Source organism: Lontra canadensis, unplaced genomic scaffold (assembly GCF_010015895.1).
Source record: "Lontra canadensis isolate GAN:19392208 unplaced genomic scaffold, GSC_riverotter_1.0 scaffold21, whole genome shotgun sequence".
Classification (NCBI taxonomy): domain Eukaryota; kingdom Metazoa; phylum Chordata; class Mammalia; order Carnivora; family Mustelidae; genus Lontra; species Lontra canadensis.
In genome coordinates, this window is record NW_022631015.1 from 7,019,322 (window position 1) to 7,043,451 (window position 24,130).

The 24,130-nt window shown below is 47.1% G+C and overlaps 1 protein-coding gene across 7 annotated transcripts in view; it reads left to right on the plus strand.

Annotated features, from left to right (window-relative positions):
* Window positions 1–24,130, plus strand: part of RREB1 (ras responsive element binding protein 1) — a 126,980-nt gene that overhangs the window by 54,477 nt on the left and 48,373 nt on the right. For 5 of the 7 annotated variants that reach the window (XM_032861515.1, XM_032861514.1, XM_032861518.1 and 2 more), the window contains exons 2-6: window positions 5,074–5,193; window positions 8,258–8,382; window positions 9,016–9,228; window positions 14,497–14,586; window positions 15,828–15,991. In XM_032861515.1, coding sequence (XP_032717406.1) covers window positions 9,058–9,228; window positions 14,497–14,586; window positions 15,828–15,991 — 425 coding nt within the window. In that variant the 5' untranslated portion in view covers window positions 5,074–5,193; window positions 8,258–8,382; window positions 9,016–9,057. Of the gene's footprint in view, window positions 1–5,073; window positions 5,194–8,257; window positions 8,383–9,015; window positions 9,229–10,152; window positions 10,495–14,496; window positions 14,587–15,827; window positions 15,992–24,130 lie in introns of those variants that run through there. The other 2 variants (XM_032861517.1, XM_032861519.1) reach the window with 2 other exon arrangements.

The window sequence follows — 24,130 nt, forward strand, 5'->3', positions numbered from 1 at the left end:
TGCATAAACTAACCACCCCCCTCCCAACACACACACACACTACATTCCTTCCTTCCTTTCTTTTCACTCATTCATTCATTCATTCATTCATCGTGGTGGATACAGCTAAAATTAGACTGAGATCCGAGTTTCTAGAGCCTCGGTTTTTGTAACAGTGGCTCCTTCCAAATTCTCGCAGAAGGAAAGTTTCTCAGGGAGATCCTTGGTTTTGTGTCCGCCTTCTTGCAGAATTCTCTGTAAAGATGAACGCTGGTTCGCAAGGCTTCGCCAGAATCCCCTGAGAGCTAACACACAGACTCACAGGGCCCATCCCTGGAGGTGTTTCTGATGTAGACGTTCTGGAGTGGGGCCTGAGCATCTTTCTTTCTTTTTTCTTGCTCTTGGTCTTACTGCAGAATCCTTGATACAAGCGCTGTGTAAGTAAGTTTCAGGTGCACAGCATAGCAACCTGACTGACATACATTGAGAATCTGCATTTCTAGCAAAGGTCCTCTGATGCTGCCTCGTGGGGACTACACTTTGGGGTGGCCTGTGTGGCAGGATCAAATAGTAGTCAACTTCTAACTGGATGAGACTGACGTTCCCTTCACGTGGTATTTACATCATTTTTGCTCTGTGCAGCTGTGCCTACGCCCTCCCAAGGTTCTGTGTTCCCTATCTCTTCCCCTCCCCCACTACTTCCCCCCACAGACCCCTTGTTGGAACCCCAGGACCTGAGAGTGTAGGCTTCCTGCCAGAGCTCCTCTCACTCCAGGCCTGCATTTCCTTATGCATGGAAGCAGAAGTGGCCTAGGGGACATAGATGGCCTCTGAGGTCACACTGGTGGATCAGTTGGATCCAGCCACTCGGGTAGAACCGGGCTGTTCAGGATTTCAGGCAGAGCCTGGTGGCTTCCTTCCAGTTTCCTTCTTCTAGAATTCAAGGGTGTAGAATGTGGAGGAGCCCCCCCGCCCCCATCCCCCATCTCTTTGCCCAGCAAAGGCAATGAGTGCTTGCAAACTCTTGTCCTGTGCAGTGAACTTTCCAGTCTGAGGTAGAAGTCCAGCCATGCATCCTGCCAGAGGGAGGAAGGCAGAGGCGAAGGTGTGAGAGAGGTCCTTTCCCTGCCTAGAAACAGGCAGAAGTGTAAGGCCAGGTGCCGAGCAGTCCAGAAGGGCAGGAGTGACTCAGAATATGATTGTGACGAGTCAGAGAATGTGACTGAGGGAGTGCATCTGTTCTCTCCAGCCCTGTGCCAGGATTGCAGATTTTGTCCAGAAGAAACTCAGCAGTGTTTCGAAGCTGGATTCGCTTTGCTCTGCTGCCGGATCTTAGGCGCAGGTTGCTTAACCCTCTGCACCTTAGTTTTCTCATCTGTGTAGTGGGACCAGGGCTCCTTGGGTGGGGCTGGGAGGATGCAGTGAGATGCTGTACTTAGCGTGTGGCAAGTAGTGTTCAAGACCCAGTAGCCGCCATCATCCTCATCCGTAGTGTTGGTATTAATATTGCAGAGTCAGTTTTATAACAAAGAGTTTCAGGAATTCTCTCAGTGGGAATGAAGTGTGAAAGGTGGCCCCTGAGGGATAGGAGTGGAGGGGGCCGGCATGCAGAGGTGCATTCTGGGAGACGAAACTGAACAGAGAGGTTATCCCCGGCAGGAACGCCAGAAGGTAAAGGAAGGCCAGAGCATAGGGAGCTTTGAATGGCAGGTTAGAAGGTCTCACTACTTCCTGTCGTCTTGAGGGGATGTTTTGGAGGCAGACCTCAGAAGCCAGTCCCGTGGGAGGGCCCACATACATGGTCTTCACTGTTCCCCCTCACCCAGCGGGGAGAATGCAGAACTGGCCAGAGCAGCTCACGTTGCTGAGTTGGGCCCAGCCTGCTGGAGCATTCCATGGGACACTCCAAGGCCTCATCTGACCAAAGCCCGTGACAGTGAGGGAGACGGTGACTTGCCTGGGTTGCCGCCCCATGCAAGGCATAGACTGAGCCCATCGCCAAGAAACACATCAACGTCCTGGAACTCGGAGCCGTCATCACAGCTGTCAGCCTTCACAGCACACACGAGCCTGTCCTGGTTAGAGGAGACAGTCTTGCCCCACGCTTTGCAGGCCAGGGAGAACGGGCATTGCCGTGGTGTGACACCATATCTGGTTCGGTTTTGTCCCCAGCCTAGACAAGAGGGAGGGAAGAGTATTTTCCTTTCTGATGGAGCCCGGTCTAAGAGAGACGTCCTTGCAGCTTATAAATCTCCCTGTTAGAGCATCCATGGGCCTCTTCTGTCATCCTAGGCATCTGACTTACCCCATCTGTCCCGCAGGCCTTTAGGAGAGATTTTAGATTTCACTGAAGAATCCTTTGGGTTTTCAGAAGCTGAGAAGCTTTGTTTCTAGAAGATCTTCCCTTTTATCTTTCATCTCCCCTTTGCTATCTCATTGGACCTGGAGACAGGCTCCTTAATCTTTTCTTTCTGGCTTTACATAGCATTGTCCCTTATCTCCTCGGGGGCCTGTGGGCTGGAGGCCAGCCTTCCCTGCCCCCTCATCCTCACAGATGGACCTCTGCCCTCTGCAAGTCATCCTGCTTCCAGTGGATCTGGGCAGAGCCCGTGTGGGAATGCAAACTCTGCGTCCCCTGGCAGGAGCCCCGAGACCCTCCCCTCCAGATTCCCAGCCTGTGCTTCTCACGTTCTCCTGCTCTAGTCACCTTCTAGGACATAGCCTCTCCTCACCTGGTCTTTTCTCCCCTCTTTTTCCTCCTTCTCTCCCCACCCCACCCCACCCAGGTGATGGTGATAGAGGTGAAGGGTATCTCGAATTTTCTTCCAAGAACTGTCCTGTACTTATCCACTTGCTGAGTTCTGTGAATCCCTCAGGCCTGGTGGAACCCCAGTAACCCCTTATCCCTCAGCTTTAATTACAAGATGTCTTAAGTATTCAGATCCTTTACATCCAAGATCAGAAGATAGAAGTTTCAGGGTAGCGTGTTGGGTTGGCGTGCTCCCATTCTGGGTCCCTGTGTGTACTGAGGAGATTACTTGGTGGACTTTTTTAAAGTATCTTTTTTAAATGAGCAGGATGGGCGAGTTCAAATGTTAATGAGAGTCATAGTTGTATTTTGGAAAGTTTAAATTCCAGAGGCTCATCTCTGTGACGTGGGTTTTTAATAATTATATATAGAACTATAATTCATTTTATTTGGAGATGGTGTTTCTAGAAAACAACCATGGAGCTGTTCCGCTCGACTTTCTTCGTATTAAAATTTACTGTGAGGGGCACCTGGGTGGCTCAGTCAGTTAAGTGTCTGACTTTGGCTCAAGTCATGATTTCGGGGTCCTTAGGTCTGGCCCTTTGTCGGGCACCCTGCTCAGTGGGGAGCCTGCTTGTCCCTCTCCTTCCACCCCTCCCCCAATTCATGTTCTTTCTCTTTCTTGCTCACTCTCTCAAATAAATAAAATCTTTAAAAATTTTGCTTGAAATTTGCTGTGAATTAAGAAATGAATAATGAGGGAAATCTGGCTTGTTTTTTTTGTGTTGTTTTGTTTTTTTCTTCTTCCACAGTGTTTCACTTCACCCTAGGCATCTTTATGTTTGGGTTGGGGTGATCTGCAAGGATGTTTTGTGCATTTCTAAAACCTGATGAGAATGTTAATAAGCTTGACCTGATTCATAGTTTAAAGGAAGGTGAGTTATATGTCAAGTAAAAGCAGGATATGTATCCTGCTTACCCCCAGGATGAGTTTCTGGGCTCCCTAAACTCTTGAGGCTGAAGGGAAATGTTGAGGCTATAGCCACACGTGCGTCGTTCTGTGGGAAGGTCGTAATTTTTTTGTCAGACCCTTAAGGAGGTTCTTGCCGCCACCAAACCATTGAGAATTACTGGGGTAGTAATAAGTAATAAGGATTCCTTACGGGGTCTCTATCCCACTGGGGGGCTGTCCCTATGAGTTACTCCTAGTTTCTTGATACTTGGCTCAAGATCCAAAGAACTTTTCAGAAGGGGAAGGGGCAAAGAGAAAAGTTGGAGAATTGCCAACAGTTGAGGTGTAGTTCACGTGTCCGCAGTCTCCATGGAGCGGCTTGAAGCCCGGTTGGTGGCACTTTGTTTGTCCCCCAACTGGCCAGTCCAGCAGGGTGCTTGCCTGTCCGAGGTGCTCAGGAACCTGTCACGGGCAAAGTGAGTGACGTTCAAGATGATAACTGGGCGTGTGGCCTCACAGAGCAGCTTTCCTCCAGACGCTCGGAGAGGGGATAAAAAAGAGAAAGTGGGCCAAGCAAGTGTTTCTCGACAGGGTTTGTCTGTGTGGCGGTTTGATTTACATCCTTCCATCTCCTGCTTGGGCACTCCCCAGTTCAGTTTTGGGATGCTGTTCTCAGAAACGGAATGTGGCTACATGCTGCAGCGCTGGGGGACACCGCGGAAGGCTGCATTCTGGGGCTCCCGGACTTTGCAGAGGGCCAGCTTTCTCCCAGGGCAGGGATTGGAGACCCCTGGCACCCCAGAGCGCATGTGCTCAAACTCTTGGCGGGGGGTGGGGCATGTGGGGCATGTGTCACTGGAGAAGTTTTCTGTATCCTCCCTACAGCAAGGAGAAGCTTGATCCTGTCTGAACTGTGGGGGGCGCTTCTCCTGTCACTCAGGAGAAGGTGTACTTATCTGTCCTTAAGTTAAAGGATTGTTTGGTTCCATGTTGTCTACTCTCTCCAGCTGTCTTCTTGCTACTCGGTTGCTGAGAGCACTTAGTGTGGTCTTGTTCTCTCTGCCCTTGAAACTGGAAGTCCGTCCGCATGGGCTGTTCATGTGCTGCTGGGATGCCGGAACCCGCCCCCCCGGGGCCAGCAGTCCTAGCTGCTGTCACGCGATGTTGCCCCCAATGCGCCCGACATGTGGGGCGTGCTTTGGGGGGGGCGGGATTCCTGTCTGTCCCAGGCACACTGGGAGCCGGAAGCTTGCTTATGCACACAGGCGGAGATGGGACCCGTTCTCTTGTCCTTAACTTGTGACTCCCGCTGTTAAGTGGAGAAAAGGATGCAGAGATGGGACCATTTCTGGTCTTGACTCCCCCTTCATGTCACCTTTTCTCATTTGTGCAGGCTGCTCCGACTCTGTACTCCAGAGGTGGTGGCTTTGAGGTGTGACCCTGCCCACGTCTGGGCTCCACCAGTGCCAGCCCCTCAGTAAGGAGGGCCAGCTTGATAAGACGAGGAAAACAGGTCAGTTAAACTGGATCGACTTTCCCGGAGTCACAATAACTTGGAGTGTTGAGTCTTCTCTCCCCTCCCCTCCCCTCCCTTCCCTTCCCCACATTCCCTATGAGTTGCTCTTTCTCTACCCCCTGGTCCTCCTGAGGCCTTGCTGCAAAACAGTGAAATTGTGACCCTGAGTTGCTAGCTCCCCCTGATCCAGTGGGCCTGAAGTGTGGGAGGAGAAATCTGGGGTGTCGAGTGTCGGTCTCATAGGAAGTAGTGCTTCAGACACCCCTGTTCCCTGCCCACCGCCCCCCACCATTCAGACTGTGCAAATAACAGACGACTGGCAAGTCTACTTGGCCCTGTCGATGAAGATGAAGACTTGACTTCTTATCTGTGATTTGGGAACTTCTTCGGGGCTCCCAGTCCTCTCTGGTTCCAGTTGGAGCCCATTGCTTTAGAATGGGGCCAGTGATTTTTATTTTGTTTATTGTCAGTATTTTATTGTTGTTATTTGCTCTCCCCCAGTAGTGGGCCTGATGCGTAGGGTGGTGTCAGGGAGCAAAGGGAAGCATGAAGATGCCAAGACTATTAATATCCCTAACGAAAAACACGCTTTGTAAATGGACCTTAAGCTGTGCGGTTCCACTTTCATCCCTCATCAAATCTCGGAAGGTTTAGGTTTTTCAGTTTGGGTTATTGCCCCAGTGTAGTCCAGTGTCGGCATGGGTCCGGGCCACCTGGCCTCTGGTTAAATCCGTGCACAGATGTGCCTTAATGCTAACGTGGATTTTTTTCCCATAACCTGGAACAATGAGCTCCCTTATTTTACACCAGGTCCTTTCCCTTCTTCTCTGTTCCATCCTCCCAAAGACAGAAAGAACTCAAGTTTAAGACTCAAGAGCAAACAGGAGTAAAAACCAAAGCTCCTTGGGTTGCTTCTGAAACAGCTTTTCAGGGATGAGTCTAATGACTGCTCTTCTTTTCGAACAGCGTAGCTACGGGTTCTTTTTGCTAACTGCGGTTTCTGACCAGAGATGAGAAGTCTCTATTGAAAAAATACATTGCTACTTACTTACGTGTAAACTAGGTAAAGGAAGTAAATGTAGCATATGTTTTCCTGTCCAGACAAAATGGGAAACAACAAGTCTGCGTTTCTTCTTTTCCAGCAGGGTTATTAAAGCCTTGCACCATTCAGCCCCGGTGTTGTTTAGCTTTCATGGCTATGGGTAGAGATTGTATATTGAAGACACTTAGGGTGTTTGCAAGAATCTCTGTTTGATGTTATAATGACTGTAACAAAAATTCTTACTAGTAGTCTGGCTCTGTTACCTGAATATATTTTTTAATTTTATATTTATAATTTTAATTTTTTATGTTGACTGTCTTCGCTGTGCATTTTTCTTTCCCTGTTCAATGATAGAATATAATTTTCACAACTTACAATTTTACATTGAGTCCTAGAGGTGTTTAACCTATTCCCAGATTTCAGTAAATGACCACATTTTTCTTTCCTAAGTGTATATTGGGCCAAAAGCAAGATTATCTCCTAAACTGCTCCTGTAGACCACTAGAAAGGTTAACTTTCTTTTTACTGACATAACGTAAGTACAATAAAGAGTTATGGTCAGCTATTTCATAATTTGCTGTACATAAAACTAAGGAGGAAATATATTTGAAAGAACAAGATGGTTTTAAGATTGAAGGCATCCACTTATTTGAGTCAAACAGATAATTATACGCTGATTGATTACAACAGTTCTAGGGAACTGACTATACTTTTAGAAATGCAGTAGGAAAGAAATCGGGTGTGCCCCTGTGTATGCACACTTACGCGCGTGTGCTTGTGTCTCACGATTTTTCCTAGACAGAAAAATCCGAAGTGAATTTTCAAAGACCGTTAAAAACAGGAAGTTTGAAGCACAGTTTTAAAAGGCCTAGCATGGAGAAACTTCACGGGACAGCAGTTTGGTTTTTTCATTAATTTGGGATGTAGCTCTTCTCCCTTTGTGGGAAAGATGTGCTGGGGACGGCTCCATCAAGTTATCTTAGTAGTTGCATGTTTCTGAAGCTCGTCCTTTTACTTATACCATTTGGAAACCCGTTACAACCCTATCTTCAAAATGTCTGTCCACAAGGAAGGCACATTTCGTCTCTTGACGAGAAAAGTACTGTTCCTAAGACTCTCTTTGGTTCCTCTGGTAAGATTTTAGCTCGAGACTTCTCAGCTGACGGCAACATCACTTACTAAAGTATATCCCCAAATTCTTCCTGCTCTGCTGCTGGACACATGTGTAGCCACTCTGGGTGTTACCATTTGTCATATCCTAGGTCACATCCCCTGAAGTTGGAGTAGGAAACCACAAGAAATCATGTTCTTTCTGGTGGTGGTTCTAAGCCTTTACTTGGCTGCTGAGATAAGGAGCTTGATCTTTGACTAACGTCCAGTTGAGGCCCGCTATGGGATAACAGGATATGTGGCTTACTGACAGGGCTCTCGCTCTAGAATGTCTTCCCAGAGAAAATGAGGGAAGTAGTTTACCGGCAGACTTACTTCTGACTGTACCTACTGCCGTGGTCAGGTATGGAACTAGAAGGGGCTGAATGGTGTTCCATTTGGTCATTCTGTTTGTATTACCATTTTTCTTTTTAGATCTGACCTAATACCTTCTAGACCGTGAGATTTTCGTGAGTTTCTTTCCTGCCAGCCTTATCTTTGGTCAGTTTTAGGCAGAGACAGGAAGGGAGGGTCAAGAAGGAGTCTGAATGTGGGGGACTGGGGTGTAGGGTATGAAGGAAAATTCAGTGTGGTGTATAAATGGGAACCCCAGAAAGTAAAATACCACAAAATTGTTTTGGCTGTTGAGAGTGAGGGTGACAGCACTGTAGGGAACATCAGTTAAAGGTTGAAAAAGCAAACACAGAAGGTGGTTTTGGAAGAAAAGGATGACTTAAAAATCACCTCCTCGCTTTTGTGTATTCTCGTGAATAGAGTGGCCTGAGATTATGATAAATACATGGTTTCAGTTTTTTCTTCCCTGGGTCAAAAGGCATTCACTGAATCTTTTTGCCTTTGCTTCCCTTCCAGTGTCAACAAGTGATAGAAGAGAAGGAAAAAAAAGAAGCGAACGCAGACTCCTCTCCTACTCCACGTGGATGATAGCTATAGCAGGGGAAGGTCTCATAGTGTATCAGTTGGGGCAGAAAATGGAGGTAATTGACAGCGGGGGCTGGTTGGTTCTTCTTTCCACTTTCTGGGGTATAGGTACATGACCTACTTGTATATTTGAAGCAACAGTCTTTTTTTGTGTTGATATGAAATTTGGTTATAAATCTGATAGGATTGGCTTCTCAGTTGTCCTCCACAGTTCGGGCTCCCCTGTTAAAAACACTGTATTGCGGAAGTGGAGTTAAGTGAGACTGATGGCCCTCATCATTAGTTGTTAAGTCTAGAACGTTCATGTAGTAGCACATGTGTTAGGGTTAGGAGGAGGGTGCTGGCCAGACGTTAGCTCCCAGGGCTTTCCTGATTGTTGGCTAAGCCCTTCCCACTCTGCCTAATGAAAGAATAGGGAAAGCCAAGAGGCCTGCGTCCACTGGTGTTAGGGGTTGTGTCAGTGTGTCCACTCAGCAAGGAGGAAGCAAGGTTATCAGTCTCCGGCATGACAGAGCCTCATTCACGTGAAAGCTTAAGTCATTTTGCGGCATGAGTGTCAGCTTGAGCTGAAGGAGGGTTTTAGGTGTTTTGACCTGACTTAACGGTTATGGGAGCCCTGGCCGCCGCCCCCTGGCTCTGATGGACGCCAAACCTCACAGTGACCAACAGCAGCGATTTCCGATTTTCAGTTCTATGGCAGAGGCTTCTTAGAAGCTTAAACCCTTGACCCAATGACGTCAAGTTCGCCCATTGGCTTGGAAGGTTCAGACTTGTCTTCTGTCAACACCATGATGTCAGCGGTAATGAGTGTAGGGAAGGTCGCCGAGAATGGCGGGAGCCCCCAGAGCGCCAAGTCCCCCACGAAGCCTCCAGGACCAAATCGGATTGGCAGAAGGAACCAGGTAAGCTTTTGTGCACTAGCTGTGACATCTGGTGGCTTTGGTCTATGAGAACGCTGGGAGAAGGATGTTTGCTTGAGCCCCAGCTTCCTAAGCTGAAACCTTGGACGTGTTCAGAACTTAGCACACACCGAGAGGCTTCGAAAGGGCGTGTCAGTTTCCTTTCATGGAGAAAATTTTCTCTGCTCTGGTGTCCGTATTGGTGGGAGCATCCTTTATTCTCTGTCCTGTAATTTGATTCGATTGCAAGCTTTCTTCACATGCTGGCCAAGGCAAAGAACTTGACGTACTCCTCCACGGTGGCATGGTTCCTTTCTTTCTTTATGCAGCTGGTTAATTGGGTTTTCGAAGCTGCTTTCTTGATTTATTTTTTTATTATTTTTTTTAACTGTCTTCATATTAGGTAGCAAATAAGTACTGGTTTTGCTGAATATCCCATTCCACTTTCCATCCTTGACAAAGCACAGAATTTGACTCCAAAGAATTCTACTTTAGTCCTCTTGGATTTTTAGTGGGCATCAGGTCAGGAGGCGTGGGGAAAGAGTAAGTGGGTGGGCCAGGATTGGAAGGACTAATTAACGTGTTAACAAAAGTCTGTGTCTCCTCCTTTGGGAAGTAAGGTGGATCTTTTAATTAACGTACCCATGGGGCATGTGAAAAGTTGTGTCTCTTCTGTTAGCAACACATTCAGCAAAACTCAAGGAGTGAGGCAGAAGGTGAGTAGTTTTGTTCTTCTCTGAAACTATGTAATCCCAACTGATGAACTCCACGCTGAATTTTTGGTTTAAGCATACTTAATGGGCTTATACCAAATCCTCCGGGGAGAGGCAGTCTTCCCAGATAGTCTCCATTACCAGGGGTGGCCTAGAAAGTAAACCCGTTGGGCTTCTGTGAATTTGTTTTCTATTTTGTTAATAATCGTCCAATCGTTCTCCTTCTACAGAATTGTCTGAGCACCATCTATGATGGTTTTCTTTAAATTCTTAGAACATTAGTCCAGGCTTCTGATAGAACCTGTCCTCCAGGAAGGGTCTTCCCAGTCTAAGATCCCTCCAGCAACATAGGAGAAGGGTCCGTTTGCTCATGTCTTCCCTGCGGCTGAAGACTTGGCAGGGCTCCGTGATGACGTAGGGTCAGAGCACTGATACCTTTTTCTCTCTTTTTTCCCTTGTCTCTGCCTGCCTCTCTTCCTATGGGTACCTGAGAAAATACTCAGCCTGTATGACTGTGGCCTGAGTCAAGAAGGAGCGCTAGCTCTGGGAAGAAAAGGTCTATTTCCACTCTCACATCACTGTCCATCCGTCCATCTATCCGTTCCATCTCTCCATCCACCCACCCATTTCACAGTATATACTTCCGGCCAGGTACTGCCCCAGGTGCCAGGCATTTCGGGATGAACGAGATAGGAAAAGTCACTGTCTCCTCATCCTTCTGTGTTTGACCAAGACAAAGTGGCATGGGTAGTGATGAATGCAGCGTTTCCCCGGATAGGTGGGGTTGACCCAAGTCCAGGCTCTGGTCCCTTCCTGGTGCTTCAGAGACTGTAGGGTAGAACCGTAGAGCTTGACCAGCAGCTCCTCCATCCCTGCGGGGTTAGTGGAGGGGACTGCGGGCAAATGGTGCAAGTGTCCCTGAGCCTTTCTCATCTGCTTCCGATGTCCTCCAGGGTTCCTTGGGACACTGGCTTAGTGTTTGAGAAGGGGGTCTGGGCCCCAGGGACTGTGGAAAGACAGTATATGCAAAACCCCGGAGCACAGCTGGCGAGAGGGAGTACGTCATCCTTACCTGTGAGCAGATGGGGACGGCTGAGAGCAGGCACCCGGAGAGCGAAGTCCCATTAGCACTAGCACTGAGTTCCAGGACAGATTAGCCACAGCCGGATGCTGACGAGGGTGCCAGATTGTTTCATTAGGGAATGGTTAGTTATCACATTAGCTGCTAATTTTATCTGTCAGCTCAGGAAGTCTGCTTCTTCCAGCAGCACAGCCGCAAGAACTGGATTCACAGGGCTCCGGCTGGGCTGCTCTCTTTTCTCTTGAGTTGCTTTGCAAAAATTAAATCTGAGTCCAGGGATCTGTTTCTCCCAGGCTGTTGTGGATTCTGTAGATCTGCTTTAGGGTCTGCGGCGGGCCACAGCCAAGCCTCAGAAAAGGTCTGGGTTCTGGTTCGTGATAAACCCTGGACTCTGTGCCAGACAGTACAGGGAGCTGCTCAGTATGTCTAGTATCTGCCTCGAGGTGAACACAGAATGGTGGGTTTTTTTGTTTAGTTTTGTTTTTTAAGATTTTATTTATTAATTTGAGATAGCATGATGGCGGGGGGTTGGTGGGGAGCCGCAGGGAGAGGGAGAAGCAGAATCCCCACTGAGTAGGGAGCCCGACATGGGGCTTTATCCCGGGACCCTGAGATCGCGACCTGAGCCCAAGGTAGATGCCTAACCTACTGAGCCACCCAGGTGCCCTCCGCAAGATGGTTTGTTAAAAAATGTGCTGCCTCAGGAGCTTGGCCACATGGATGCCTGCTTTTTAACATTTCTTGACATCTTACCCATGAATTTTTCTTTAAAAAAATTTAAAAATATTTTTATATATTTATAATATGTAATTATTAATCATTATATGTGTATAAATATAAATATATTTATATATTATTTTTTAATCTACTAATTGAACAAAAATACCCCAGAGACTGAGTTTTGGCCCAGCGACAAGACCACCCTCGTTATTATAGTGAGTGCTCTTATTTTGTTGGGAATACTTCTGTTTCTGGTGTTTCTGTTTGCTGGTCAGCTCCCTGCTCATGGGAGTCGGTTGGGCCGAGGACGAGCGACCTCACACGACCTCACGCACCTCATGCCCCTGGAGGACGGAAGGGCACGGGTGACGGGATGAGACTGTGGTGGCGCTTTTTTAGCATCTCTGGGTTAATCAACTTCCTTAGACTAAACATCCTTTTTTTTTTTTTTTTTTAATTTGCAAACGAAAATATGTGTAGCATACTTCATCTTGAGAGCCAGTGCCACAGACTAGGAAAGCATTTGTATGGCTTCAGATGAGGCCTGTTGGACGTTGCAGAGGGAGGGAACCGCTGTGTGCAGGGCCATCCTAGACATCCCCATGCGTCCCTTCCACCCCGTCTGCCCTGTGGTGCCATTTGTGTTCACAGTCTTCAGGGTGACTTGTATTTTCATCACGTCTCACGAGCCAGCCACACGGGTGTTTCCTCTCTGGGCCTTGGAGTTAATCCTTTTTTTGTTCAGACTTCCAGAGCGCAGCGGCCTCCTGCCCCGGCTGTGGAGCAGCTGGCCCGAGTTCGACTCCTGGGTCTGCTACGTCTCGGTTCTCTCCTTTGGGACAGCTTACTTGCCTCTCTCTACCTGTTTCCTCATCCAGAAAATGGGATCTATAATGGTGGTTGTGAAAAAGCGACATTTCCATGGGTGGAGTTGAGCGTGTAGTTAAGTGTTCAAGGGTGGCTTTTGTTGGCAGAGAACAAAAACTCATTCAAATGAGTACAAGTAAAAAGAGGTCTGTTGAAGGAAGCCTAAGGGTCCAGCCTTAGAGACGGTGACGTCCCCTCTCTTTGGCTCCCTGGTCTCGCGCTTCCGTGAGGACTGATGTCCTCCCCAGGGGCATTCTTGGCTTGGGCTTGCCGCGTTGCTCAGCCCAGGCCTCGGGCTACAGGAACTGTCTTTCTTTCCTTTTAAAGATTTTTTTTATTTGTTCCTTTGAGGAGAGAGAGAGAGAGTGAGAGTGCACAAGCAAGGGAGGGGCAGAGGGAGAAGCAGGCCTCCCCGTTGAGCAGAGTCTGACTCTGGGTGCGATCCCAGAATCCTGAGATCATGACCTGAGCCGAAGGTAGACGCTTAACCGGTGGAGCCACCCAGGCGCCCCTACATGAACTTTCAATTCAGGTGTTCATGGTCACCTAAGGGGGTAACTTAGTGACCCCCAGACCTGGATATGTATGAGCAACTCCTGGGGAGCTTATGAAACAAGTTGATTTCTGGGGTACAACCCCCAACCCCCAATTTGATTTAGGAAGTCATACGAGTTTGGGTTAGAATTCTAGTTCAGGAAAGCTGCCAGGTGATTCTACTGATCAGTGGGAAACCCTCTGATCTCGGTCTCTAAGCATCTGAATTTCAGATTCCTGGGACAGGTGTCCAAGCCTTGACTCTGTTGGTTTGGGGATGAGGACAGACAGACTGCGGTGCTTAGGGGCTGTGTGGGTGAGGAGGCACGTCTGGAAAGAGGGGCCATAGCATATGGCTAGTGAAGGAGCACGTCCTTTTCCTTAAAAAGGTAAAAATCTGTTCTTGAAGGAAGCTTGTCCCACATGTCTTGAGGGAACATCAGATGAGCCATCTTGGCAAGTTGTGAGCTGGTTCTTTTGTTCCTTTGTCACCCTCTGTGGAAGTCTTCATTTTGGGTTGTCTGTCATTCCCTATCTCTGTGGCTTGGGCAGCAAATAATTTTATTTGGCAGAGAGAGAAAGCAGGGGAAGGGGCAGAGGGAGAAGCAGACTCTCTGCTGAGCAGGGAGCCCTATACGGGACTCCATCCCAGGACCCTGAGGTCTTGATCTGAGCCAAAGGCAGACACTTAACTGACTGAGCCACCCAGGAGCCCAGTGTTTTTTGTTTTTTGGTTTTTGTTTAAGGGCAACGTTCTTATTCTTAGTGCTTATGAGCATTGTCAGGCAGATGCAGGCAGCAAATAAGAGGGTCGAGTTGATGCTTGTTGCGCGCACAGCTGGGCACTGAAGCCTCGCCCTTTTGGATCAGTGGGGTTTTCTTAGGAAAACTGTGCTTGGGGCCCTCAAGACCAGGTAGAAGATCGTGATGGGAGCTGCCTAGATAGGGCTTGGGGAGAAGTGTATTCCATTTCTAGCTCTGCTGTGACTTGATCCTTGATTTTTGGGGCCTCGCTGATGATTAATGCGATGGCGTTTGGTAAAAACACAACTATTTGTTGAGGTACTTACCCTGTACCGGGCACCGTTCCAGCCTTTTGTGTGTGTTCATTGATGGACGACTCATCACCCCGCAGTGTGGTAGATGCTATTATTTTTCCCATTTGACCCCTGAGGAAACAGGGCAGACAGGAGCGGGACTTCCCCAAGCTCATACCCAGCAGCTCTGGAGCCCGTGCTCTCAGCTCATTCATTGGTCTGGCTTTTGAGACCCCGGTACTTAACTCACGTCAGCCACAGGAGGCCCAGGCTCAACTCTGCATTGAACTTGATTTTCCCTTGTATTATGTCTTTGCAGGAAACGAAAGAGGAGAAGTCTTCCTATAACTGTCCCCTGTGTGAAAAGATTTGCACTACCCAGCATCAGCTAACCATGCACATCCGTCAGGTTTGCTGCCGATTTTCTATGTGTTTGAAAGCATTCTTCGTTAAGAGAGGGCAGTTTGATCTCTGCAGATGAACTGTGTGTCTCTGCTCCATTTAGATTTAATATGTGAACAGTCTTGAGGGGCAGTTATGAAGTAAGTCTTGTGTGTCCAGGTTCCTGTGACCAAAATCCCAGGTCAATGCAGAATTACCTTTTCAGACTTGGACAAACATTTCGCTAACGGACCACATACAACAAAAGACCATTCGTCATACATGTCGTGTCCGTTTGAACTAAGTCTCTTCCTGGTACAGTGAGATGGTAGATGGGTCCTTTATACTGCTACAAGCTTCCATTGTGCAGCAAGGAATTGGGGATTTCTTTTGGCTTCTATAATGGGACATTTATCCTTCTCTCTTGCCTGCTGTGGGAGAAGGTACATGATGAAGCATGGATGAATCTAGAACAATGGACTGACAACATGTATAATACATATATTTGGAGTGGGACTGGATAATTTTGTTTTCATCATGTTAGTGCCGTCCTTGGTCCCCATCCTCTATTTCCCTCCCCCCCATCTGCCTCCCCCTGGTAACCATCAGTTCATTCCCTAGAGTTGAGTCTGTTTCTTGGTTTGTGTGTGTGTGTGTGTCTCTCTCTCTTTGTTCCCTTTGCTCGTTTGTTTTGTTTCTTAAATCCCGCCTATGAGCGAGAAGGATTGATGATACTAAAATCATAGCACGGTACTGAGTAATACCATCATTTAATAACTTGGGTTTGGGCAGAAATGTTCCTTCTTAACATCTCCCAGAGGCCAGAACTCCGAACTGTGCAGGTTTCAGTTCTCTTTCCCTAACAGCAGGACTGAGTCAGCAAACTGGAAGAAGGGATGTGGCCTTGCTGTGAATAGTGCAGGGTCCTTCTGCTCCTGTGAATTCATGGGCTCCCTTAACCTCTCTGTGTCTCCAAGAAAGACCTGCGAAGGCTCCACTTCTCTCGGAGCCTTGCAGACGCGTTTTTCAAAACCGGAACGTGAAACTGGAAGAAGATTGTACACAGTAGTCACTTGCCTGACAGACTTTCTGACATTTGGGAGGATATTCCAAATGACATTAGAAAATATATATATATCAGAGAAGCTGTCCTGGGTGTTTTCTTGTTTTGGGTTTTCTGTTCTGTATAAAGCTCTGACTTTGCCTGTCATAATAGCCCAGCTTTGACCCGTCCTCCTAAGTGACCGCTGTGACTCCTGCTTTCCGCAGCATAACACGGACACTGGAGGAGCAGACCATTCGTGCAGCATCTGCGGGAAGTCGCTGAGCTCGGCCAGCTCCCTGGACCGCCACATGCTGGTGCACTCTGGCGAGAGGCCCTACAGATGTACCGTGTGTGGCCAGTCGTTCACCACCAATGGGAACATGCACAGGTGGGTGAGGGCGGTTTTCGCCCAGCGGCTGCCGGCTGCAGGGTGACGGAAAGCACAGTGGCCTCGGGGCGGTCTGGGCACTTGCCTAGAGGCCCGAGAGCTCTTGGGATCTGTGCGCTGGGTGGAGAAGTCAGAGCTGGTCTTGCTGGCTCCTGCCTGGTCTCTCCTGTGTATTTGGACGTGTCTCTAGCCGTGGGAAGCAGAAGTACCTGGGCGAGGTCTTTGGCCTTTGGGGATCTTCAGGACGAAACACAGAGTCCTTCCCCCTCTGCCAGCTGCAGTTTTCTTTGTTTGGGTGCCAGAGGTGGGCAGCCCATCAGATGCAGAGGAAGCCTCAGGGAATAGCAGAGTAACCCTTCCCTCTGGAAAAACCGTTTGCATATGCCTACCAGATTTCCCTGTAGCCCTTCTCCTTGCAAAAAGTTTCTGGGGCCTTTGAATAAATGGTTAGGTGGCCTGGTCTTGGGACTTCAGGATAAGATAGGATAAAATGAAGGAAAAGAGATCTGATAAGTGCCAGGAATTTTCTTCCTGAGGGAAGAAGCAGCTCACTCCAGAGTGGGAGAGAGCTCAGTGGGGGGCGTATTAAAATTCTGTGGGACAAATAGAAAATATACTTTATAGAAAAATGACCTAGGTTTTGAGGGATTAGAACAAAAAGACATTTTTTTTTAATGCTCATTTTATTCTTTCCACAAACATTTTAGAAACATTAGGACTCTAGGAAAGATTTTTAAAGGGACTGAAAAGATTTCACCTTCTTGGAAAATCAGACTTGTTTTTATTTTTCTGTAGCCCTTTCCAGAGGTTATGCTGCTTTCTTTTTAAAAACTGACTTTTTTTTTTAACATATTTGTTTCAAAAAAAAAAAAAAAAAAGCTTTATGTAGTTACTGTGAAATTGATAACTTTGCTATCTAGCAGTAGTAAAATGGGGCGGGGGCAGTTCATTCCACCTAAAACCATTTTGTGAACCGTGGACGTATTGCTGGGACACGCTGCAGTAGTGGGCAGATCTCAGGCTCTTGGTATTAGGCACCTGATGTCAAATCTCAACTCTACCACTTGTAAGTTTTCCGTTCTTGAGCAGGTTACTTAACCTTTTGTGCCTCATTTTCCTCCTCACTGAAACGAGATTTTTAAAGTAGTATCCACTTCATTGGAGAGGGATGAGGGTTAGGGGATAATGAGTTTTGCACACAGTCGAGCCCCACTGTAAGCGCTCGGTGAATGTTATCTGTCGTTACTGTTTGCCTTTCGGAGTAATGTCGCAATCCTCCAAAGCCTGTGGATTTCTCACTCCTGGAGGTAAGGTGCAAGGTGACTTTATGAGAGGTATCAATATGTTCAAGATTTTTTACAAAGTATTTTACTTTTTTTTTTCTTTGCGTATACATTTCAGTCCTCTTCGCCCCTCCCCTCCTCCTAGGAGTATTTTGGGGCATGAAGAAGGAAGTGAATAAATGCCATCACCATGGTTTAAGATCCTATTTTACAGTCTAGCTTTTTGCTTTTTTACCAGCATGGTCAGCCCGGTAGTATCATTTTACCTTCTGTTTGCCATTTTGTTTTGTTTTTCCTGGTCCTTCCCTCTGCATATGCTTACATATTTGCCCTCTCCCAAATCTGGTCCTGGAGGCATGGCCTAGTCCCTCCCTTCTTGGGTGATTTCCCTGCTTTCTCTTCCTGAGACCCATGCTCCATGGAGCTCCCCACGGGCCAGCTTGAACTCGTGGGAGGGCGGTGGCCACATTAGTGAGGTGTACCCTCCTTCGGGCTGCTCTGGTCCTGCTCGTGATGGTCCGTGAGACATCTCTGGTCTCGGGCCCGGTCACTCCCGGTTGGGAACATTTCCATTTAGGGACCGCATCTGTGATTGAACAGGACACGTGTGTAGCGCCTCTGTAAAGGGCACAGTTACTCCTTCTCCAGTGACGTAACAGACCGGGCTTCTTACAAAAAACCACAGCTGAAGCCGTGGTGTACTGTGCATCCGGCACTGGGCTCAACACTTCGCTTTCTGTTTTGTTTTTTGTCACCTTCATGAGCTACGATCCATATGCCGTGGATTTCACCCACTTGAAGTGTCCAGTTCAGCGGGTTTTAGCGTGTGCACAGAGTTCTGCAGCCGTGACAACAGTGTTAGGTCATTTTCATCACCCCAGAAAGAAACTCCATACCCATCAAGCAGTCCCTTCCCATTACTTTCCCACCTTCCAGCCCTAGGAAAACACTAATCTACTTCCGGTCTCTGGATTTGCCTGTTCTCTGTGTCTGTCTGTGACTCGTTTCCTCACTGACCATTTATGTTTTCAAGAGGCCTCTGTGTGGTAGCATGGCTCAGCACCCCATTCTTTTTTACTGTCAAATAATCGTCCATTGTGGGGATCTGCTATATTTACCCATCTCTTTCATCAGCTGGTGGACATTTGGGTCCTTTCCACTCTTTGGCTATCACACGTAATGCTCCTGTGAATGTTCTGGTCCATCTTTTGGGTGGATGCGTGGTTTCATTTCTCTTGGGCGGATACTTGAGAGTGCGGTGGCTGGGTCACGTGGCACCTCCGTGTTTACCATTGTGAGGACCTGCCAGACTGTTCTCCAGAGCGGCTGCATCAGCTTACAAACCCCCCAGTGGAGTGGGGGGTGGATCGAGGGTTTCCACATCCTTGCCAGCACCTGTTCCCGCCTGTCTTTTTCATGACAGCCGTCCGATGAGGTGTGAAGTGGAATCCCATGACTTTTGTAACTGTAGTTCTTCCATTTAAGTCTGTGATCCGTTTTGAGTTCATACTTGGGTATCCTGTGAGGAAGGGGTCCAGCTTCAGTCTTTGTCACTTTGCTGAAAAGACTTTTTTCTTTGCCCCCATTGAATGGTCAGGCCATTCTTGTCAAAATTCAGTTGACCGTAAATGCAAGGATTTCTCTCTCTGCTAGTTCTCTTCCATTGGTCTGTACACTCATCCTCAGGCCTCTCGTGGCATTGACTTGCTCCAGCTTTTTGTCTCAAGTTTTGAAACTGGGAGGTGCGAGTCCTCCAATGGAGGTCTTTTTCAAGATTGTCTTGGCTGCTCTGGATTGCTTGCATTTCCGTATGAATTTTAGGATCTCTTTGTCAAGATCTGCAGAAAAGGCAGCTGGCATAATTACAGGGTTTATAAAGTGCGTAGATCAGTTTGGGGCATTGCCACTTTACTAGTATTAAATCTTTAAACATGGGATATTTTCCATTTATGTCCATTACATCTGAATGGATTTCTTTCAACTGTGTGTTAAATCATTTTCAAAGTGTAATTTATTTATTTAGAGGAAATTGGCAGAAGACTTTTTAAAAACTGATATATTTATTCTAGAGAGAGTAGCGTGGGGGGAGGGGCAGAAGGCGAAGGAGAGAGAATCTCAAGCAGATCCACCCTGAGCACAGAGCCCGCCCCGGGGCTCCATCTCACCACCCTGAGACCATCTTCTGAGCCGAAATCAAGAATTGGGTGCTCAACCAGCTGAGCCACCCAGGCACCCCAAGTTTTATATTTATTTTGTTAATTTATTCCTAAGTGTCTTACTCTTTTGGGTGGTATTCAGAGTGGCATTACTTTTTTGATTGTTCGTTGCTGGTATATGGAAATACAAGTCACATTGTGTACTGACCTTGTTTCTGGCAGCCTGGCTGACCTGTTTATTCTTTGTAATGATTATTTCGTGGATTCTCTTGTCTGCAGATAGAGATAGTTGTGCTTCTCTCTTTGAAACTAATCTGAATGCTTTTTCCCCCTGCCTGCAAGCCCTGGCCAGCCCCTCCAGCAAGTGTTAAATAGAGGCAAAGAGAACAGACGCCCCGATCTTATTACTGATGTTAGGTAGAAAGCATTCCCGCTTTCCTAATTAAGTATGATGCTGATTATGGGTTTTCATAAATGTCTTTTATTGGTTTGAGGAAATGCTTTTTAGCCTGCTGAGTGTTTTCATCGGGGAAGGGGGTTAGATGGTGTCAAATGCCATTTTGGCATTTATTGAGACGGTCCAGCTGTTTTGTTCTGTCCTCCATTCTGTTTTGGATGTTAAATCAACTCTCTTCCTGGGGCGCCTGGGTGGCTCAGTAGGTTAAGCATCTGCCTTCAGCTCAGGTCATGATCCCAGGGTCCTGGGTTCAAGCCCCATGTCGGGCTCCCTGCTTGGCGAGGAGCCTGCTTCTCCCTCTCCTCCCCATTCGTGCTTCTCTCTCGCTCACTCTGTTGCTATCTCTGTCTTTCTCTCTAAAATAAATAAGATCTTTGAAAAAATAAAAAATAAATCAATCAACCCTGTTCCTGGGATGAATCCCACTTGGTCACACTGTACAATCATTTTCATATGTTGATGGACGTGGTTTGCTAGTATTTCATTAAAGAGTTTGCCTCTCTTCGTAAGAGATACTGGTCTGTAGTTTTCTACTCAGTCTTCATCCGGTTTTCATGCCAGAGTAATTCTGCCAGCCTCATAGACTGAGTTGGGAACTGGTCCGTCCACCTCTGTGTTTTGGAAGAGTTTGTTGATGTTAATTCTTCTTTATGTATTTGGTAGAATTCACCAACAAAACCACCTGGGCTGTTCGTTCTGAGACGTTTTCAAATTACTAATCCAGTCTCTTGGGATAGTTCTCTCCACATTTCTGTTTCTTCTTGAGTTCATTTCCATCATTTGTGTCTATTCCAGAAATTTGGCCATTTTATGTAAATTATCTAATTGGTCGGCTTACAGGTTGTTCACAGTTTCCCTTTCTAGTCCTTTCTGTCTCATGGTGAGTAGTTCTGGCCCCTCTTTGATTCCTGACGGTAATCATTTGAATCTTCTTTATTTTTCCCTCAGGCAGTCTAGCTAAACATTTGTTAGTTTTATTGATATTTTCAAAGAAACAGTGTTTGGTTTTGTAGGTTTTTCTCTGTTGGGTTTTCTGCTGTTTCATTAATTTCCCACTCTACGTTATTATTTCCCTCCTTCTACTTGCTTTAGGGTTAGCTTGCTGTTCTTTCTCCAGCTTTTTAAGGCAGAAGGTGAGGATATTGATTGGAGAACTTTTTTCGTACTATAGGTGTTTACAGCTAGAAATCTCCTTTGAGGCATTTGCTTTAGTTGCAGCCTATAAATTTTTGTATGTTGTGTTTTCTTGTTTATTTTTCTCAGAGTATTTTCTTATTTCCTGTGTGACTTCTTTGACCCACTGGTTATTTCAGACTGTGTTGTTCACTTTCTGCGTATTTGTGAATTCCCAAATGTCTTGCTACTGTTAATTTCCAATATCATTTTGTCATAGTTAGGGAACATACTTTGTATGATTTCAGTCCTTTGAAATTTCTGGGAGCTTGTTTTATGGCCGAGCATATGGCATGTCCTGGAGGACGTCCCATGTTTGTTGGAGAATAATGTGTGAGCTGCTGCCATTGGCATGTTCTCTAGAGGTGCTTTGAGGTCGAGCTGGTTGATATGTTGTTCACATCTCCTGTTTCCTTATTGACATCTGTTTATTTTTATGGGCTCTGCCTCTAAGGTTTCGGGAATTATTATCCCATTTTGCAGATGAGGAAACTTGCAAAAGTTTCTTTGAGGGGGGGTGTTTCTGACTTTGTATTGTTGGCGCTAAAAGCACCCTTGTGATACTCTGAGCTGTGTGACCTTAGAGAAGTTGTTTGACCTCTCTTGTGTCTCAGCTACTTCATCTGAAGGAAGAAGTGCTCTCTGGTCAGTGTTGTGGCAGCATGGCGGGGGTTCATGAATTAATACATGTGAAGCACTTTGGAGAATGTTAAATCAGCGGTCACCAATATTACTATTATATGTGCCATTGAGGGACAGTATACCAAGGAAACATTTCTCTAATACCAGAAAATAAATCAAGAGGTTGCTTTTACTTTTGTTTTCTTTTTGCTATACTCAGTCTGGTCGTCTGAAGAGCCATGAAGATGTTTGAGTTTATCACACGACGTTGACTTGGCCTTTTCTGCAAAATTGCAAATAATGAGTTGAAAGAGCATTCAGTTTTTGGTCATCATTCACAGTCATTACCACCTTCATTTGTTGGTAAAACTGTACTTTTGGAAAAAAAAAATTATAAAAATGTGAAAACACCTACAGAAATGTACTATAGAGAGTGGAGTTAGATTTATTTGTCCCAGTGGATCTGTTCCAGAACCTGAGACTCAAATGGTGAGCTGCGATCCCTCCTAAGCACATGCCTGTGTTTCATTAATCAGGGGCCGAAGCGGCCCCGGGGACGTGTGTGTGCAGGAGTTAGAAAGAACTGTGAAAACCCAAGTTCGATGAGCTGCGTCCTCTCCGGGTTTTCAGAGCATGGAAGGAAGCTGGTCGACTGTGAGTTTGCTGCTCAAGATGGAAGTTCTTTCCTTTCTCCTTTCTCATTTTTCTTCTGCTGCTGCTGCTTCTGCTTTCCCAGGTCTGTGGCACCAGCTGGGATCAGGAGAGCCGGGAGCTCCCCAGGGGCGGCGTTTGGGGGGGCGGTGACCAGAGACCCCGTGTGTCCGGGGAGCATACATGCCCCACCCCTCCCTTCGTTTCAGGCACTGATCTTCCCTCTCTCCCCCGAGGGGTGCAGATCCCTGTGGTGTGGCTCTCCAGAGCCATTTCCCCAAGGCTTGATTCCACAAGGCTGGTGTGGCACCCAGTGTCACTTAGGAACACACAGGTGACCTTCCTCGGGCGTCCTGCCCAGCCCTGCTACTGGGAAGGGCCTGTGCACATGCAGAGGTGATGGTTATCTCTGGGTTCACTGGCACGTTCTTCCAGATAAGCCCTGCCTTCCTGAGCAGCATGCTGTGGGGGGCCTATCTGGGCTCCGCCCCCACACTCCTGTTGGCTGTGAACCTCTTGCAACCCAGACCCCAGGAACTAGATCTTTTTCAATTTCAGGTGGTTCTTAACTGATGTTGAGGTACTCCGTCGCCACACACTTTGTGAAGCAACTCCGTTTCTTTCCTTGCGTGGAGAGTCATCAGATGAGGATACAGTAGTTTTCTCTGTTTATAAGGGGACTGAGTCCTTTTGTCTAGTTTTCTTTATCTTAGTGGTAGGAGAGGACCCTCAGCACCCAGGCAAGAAGGACTTCTCAATCTCTTAGCAGACCTGGTACAGTTGTTCAGGCTGCCACTTCCCTGTCTGCAGACTCTCGTGTTTTTGAGTTTTGGAAATCTTTCATCCCAAACCACTCTGACCGCAGCCGAGTTCTCGGGCAGAATAATATGCTTCATCAAGTGCAAAACATGTATCACGGAAACATCACTGTGCCTCCAGCTTTTAACTTCCCAGAACTCTTTATCAGTTGCTCCCACGTTGAAAATTTGGATTGAACAGTGCTTGTCTTCCAAAACAAACTTGGGAAACTGAGCCAGAGCATGCCTGCTGGGAGAGCTCAATGTAGGAAAAAGGGCATTGAGCTTTGCAATTAGCAAAACTTTCCAGAAAGTGCTGGACTTCAGAGCTATGAAGAAGTGATGATATTTGAAAGAGAAGATTGAAATGGATCTCCTTTGGAAGAAATCTTACCTCTGAGATGGGTGTCTGTCTTTTGCCCCTCCATAATTGCCTTGGGAAAATAGGAAATTAATTTCCACTTTGCTCCTCATTTTACAAACTATGGACCTTTAAGCTTACAAAGAGAGTTGTGGAGTGCGTGTTGCGTTTCAGACACACCAGACACCGTGGCAGGAGCAGGCTTTCCTAAGTGGCTTCGCCATTCATTCTTCAAAGAGCAGGATTGTGTGCTCCTTTCGGCCGTGTCGCGGAAGGGTGAGCATGAGGCAGGGAAATCCCAGGAACGTCATCTAGTTGTCTGGCATGGGCTTTCTTTCCTACTGCAGCAGGCATGACTTTTTCTGTTGCTAAGTACAGGAGACAGACCCTGAGGATGCCACTGGACAGCAGTCTTCAGGAACAGAGGCTTATGTGTTCCTATTATGCTGGAAGAAAACGTTCACTGTGCAGAAATGTGACCTGCTCCATGACAAATGAGACCACAGAGGCTCTGAATTTAGCTCACTACTCTCAGATGCTTAGGCGGAGCCAGCCCTTGGCATGCACAAGTGAACTTGGGTATCTGAACAGGTGGCCAGCAGTGGAGGACAGAAGGAGCAGGGGTCGGACAGTGTCTTGG